Source organism: Pygoscelis adeliae, unplaced genomic scaffold (genome assembly GCF_000699105.1).
Source record: "Pygoscelis adeliae isolate BGI_AS28 unplaced genomic scaffold, ASM69910v1 Scaffold178, whole genome shotgun sequence".
NCBI classification, from domain to species: Eukaryota; Metazoa; Chordata; class Aves; order Sphenisciformes; family Spheniscidae; genus Pygoscelis; species Pygoscelis adeliae.
The window spans coordinates 1,206,836-1,209,431 of NW_008825323.1; the positions used below are offsets into that span (position 1 = coordinate 1,206,836).

The 2,596-nt window shown below is 47.7% G+C and overlaps 1 protein-coding gene across 1 annotated transcript in view; it reads right to left on the minus strand.

The window, feature by feature from the left end:
- CETN3 (centrin, EF-hand protein, 3) overlaps positions 1-1,669 on the minus strand; it is a 14,899-nt gene extending 13,230 nt beyond the window's left edge. Inside the window, exon 1 of the mRNA XM_009330312.1 lies at positions 1,539-1,669. Within this exon, the coding sequence (XP_009328587.1) occupies positions 1,539-1,669 (131 nt within the window). The remainder of the gene's footprint in view (positions 1-1,538) is intronic.
- Between the last annotated feature and the right edge of the window lie 927 nt (positions 1,670-2,596).

The window sequence follows — 2,596 nt, forward strand, 5'->3', positions numbered from 1 at the left end:
GCGCGGTGACAGCCGTCGGCGCGCCTGGCTGTTGGCAGGGCCCTGGGGAAGTGGCCTCGGCTCTGTCAGCTGGGAACGGATAGTCGATACGCGCCTTCAAGATGGGGTCTGGGAGCTCTGCATCCGAGCTCAGAAATGTGAGGGGAGATGTGATTCGTAAGCATGTTCTCGAAATATGTATGCACACACATGGCATTCAGAGTATGTGGAAGCATTTTTGTTGAGCCTTTCTGGTAGTGTACACTTTGCCTTCCTAAAAATATATTACGTGAAGGCTGAAGACCGCCTTGGATAGTTCCAGTTCTCATTGCCATTAATACTTCTGTGCTTTGCAAACCAGTGAATAAGCCAACATTACATACTTGGTGGGTGAGGCGAGTACTCATTTCACCAATAAGAAAACACCGACTCAGAAAGTGTGCTGCCTTGGCACTCTGGTCTGTGACACAATAGATGTGCCTTGGTATTCAGGGTGCCCTGAGCAGACAGGGCAGTTTTATAACTAGTGCTGAAGCAGCATAGTCCAGTGCTACTAGCTGGACCATATGGATGTTCAGTTTTTTCCTAATACTGTGCTAAGCAGTCTGGCTAAATTAACTGAAAAGACTCGGGCAGTGAAAAATGTCTTCAGGCATTTAAGTCCTGCTCCCTTCAAGGCTAACAGCATGTCTTGAAGGTGTTTTACATCTGCAGACACCTAGTTCTCCAGTAATAAACCAGTAGCATGTTGACCCTGACTACACACTGTTGGATCTGAAGAGGTGGAATCAGTAGGTGTGCTCAAGACGCATTTTTCCTGAAAAGTCAAGCAGAGATGAGGCTTGTTTGGCTGTTCATATTATCTCTGGTCCACAGATCAAGTAGGCAGAGTCACTGTAAGAAGTTTGCGATTGACCTATGTTAACAGATGGTAGCTTTGTAACTAAAAATGTAAGTTACTGGTGAGTTTGACCCTCAACCTGTGCTGTAGTGAGATTTTTGATCAGAGATTTTTCATTTCACTCCTTGCTGTTTGGATATGTCTGCGATGAGGTGCACTGATGTGAGCAATTGTATGTTTGTGTTCAAATCTGGGTTTGTCCCCAGTTTGAAGCAGGGAGTTGGGTACAGGTCCTGAATACGGGTCTCAGAACTCTGTGCAGGTAACTCTGCAGTCAGTCCATGCTGGTCACATCGAGGCAGTAGGTACTGTATAGTAAACAAGCAAATACACCTGCAAATTAGTTTTCTTGTGCTTCCTACAACATATTTACATGGCCAGAGAGAAAAGGAGAGCATTAATTGAGTGGTGAGAACGCTCACCTGGAGTGTGGGGGAGGTAGGGTCAGGGTCCTGAGTGCACCAGCAGCCCTGAATTGCCCTGTCTCACCTGGGACCCCCACCCGCAACCCCTCTGCATGTTGGTCCTGGAGCTCAGCCCACAGGACCTTGATCCTTGCCTGAGCTACACTGGAGGTAGGCCTGCCTTTGTGCTATGTGCTGCTGTTGCTGGCTTATTGATGGGACTTCGTGGCCTGGCCTTGAACTTGAGTCATCACCTTGCAGTTGTCTGGCAATCAGTGGGCTGCTGACAGGTGCGGTTACCATCACCATCCCTGTGGTCCGTGGGGAGGTCGCTATCCCTGCCTGTGTCATGGTTGCCCTTGGCTTCCAGGTTGTCCTCCCTCATGGAGCACCCCTGTCCTTGCTCCTCCCTGGCAGGTAGACTCAGATACCTGATACTGAATGACCCTCTGGGTATGCTTCCAGGAACCGGAGATCCGCGTTCAGGTCTGTATTTCTAAACTTAGCTATAAAATTGCCTTCTTGCCTCCAAGGCCAAGGAGCTTGCCATGACTTTAATGAGAAGAGATGCGTGGCTGACTAGCACTTTCCTCTAGCCTTTAGGTACCTAACACACATACAGCTCTCCTCTTGCGTGTTTCCTACTGGCGGTAGGTGGTAGAGGTAGGACTCTTCGTTTTTCTGCTGGCCCACCACGGTGTTTCCAGAAGGGACCACACAGCCAGGTCTGCTGTAACGACTTGCCGTGCCTAACCTGGTTGGGTGACCGGTGAAGGTGGGCTTGAAAAGATAAGGGCAATTAGGAGCTACACAATCCACAGGAATAAATACACCCCTGTGTGCTCTGCCTCTAAACTTGATTATTCCCAGCCAGCCTCATTTGCAAGTGTAGGAAGGGAGAGTGTCTTACCATTTACAACCCTTGCTGTTTGTAGCGATGTTGTTACTCTGCACTAAACTGTAAGATCTTCAGGGCAGAAGATCACCAAGCAGACAAATTCCTAGTGCAACTGGTGCTGTGCTTAATGGGATGCTATGGTAAAAGCTCTGCTCCAGAAACCCAAATGCCACTGTTTGTAAACTTAGTAAAGCTGGCAGCAGTGCTTGTATTGCGCATGTAATGGAGATGCCAGGAAATCAAAACTGAAAAGATGGGCTGAAATTATAATGGCTAAAAAGAAATTCTTGATTTTGGGTATGGTGTCTGTGACTTACAAACCCTTACATTTTCAAAGCTGGCAAAACCTTGTCTAAGATTACCTCTTATGAGTAGAGTGGATAAATTAGAATATCACTGGTTCCTCACACCTAT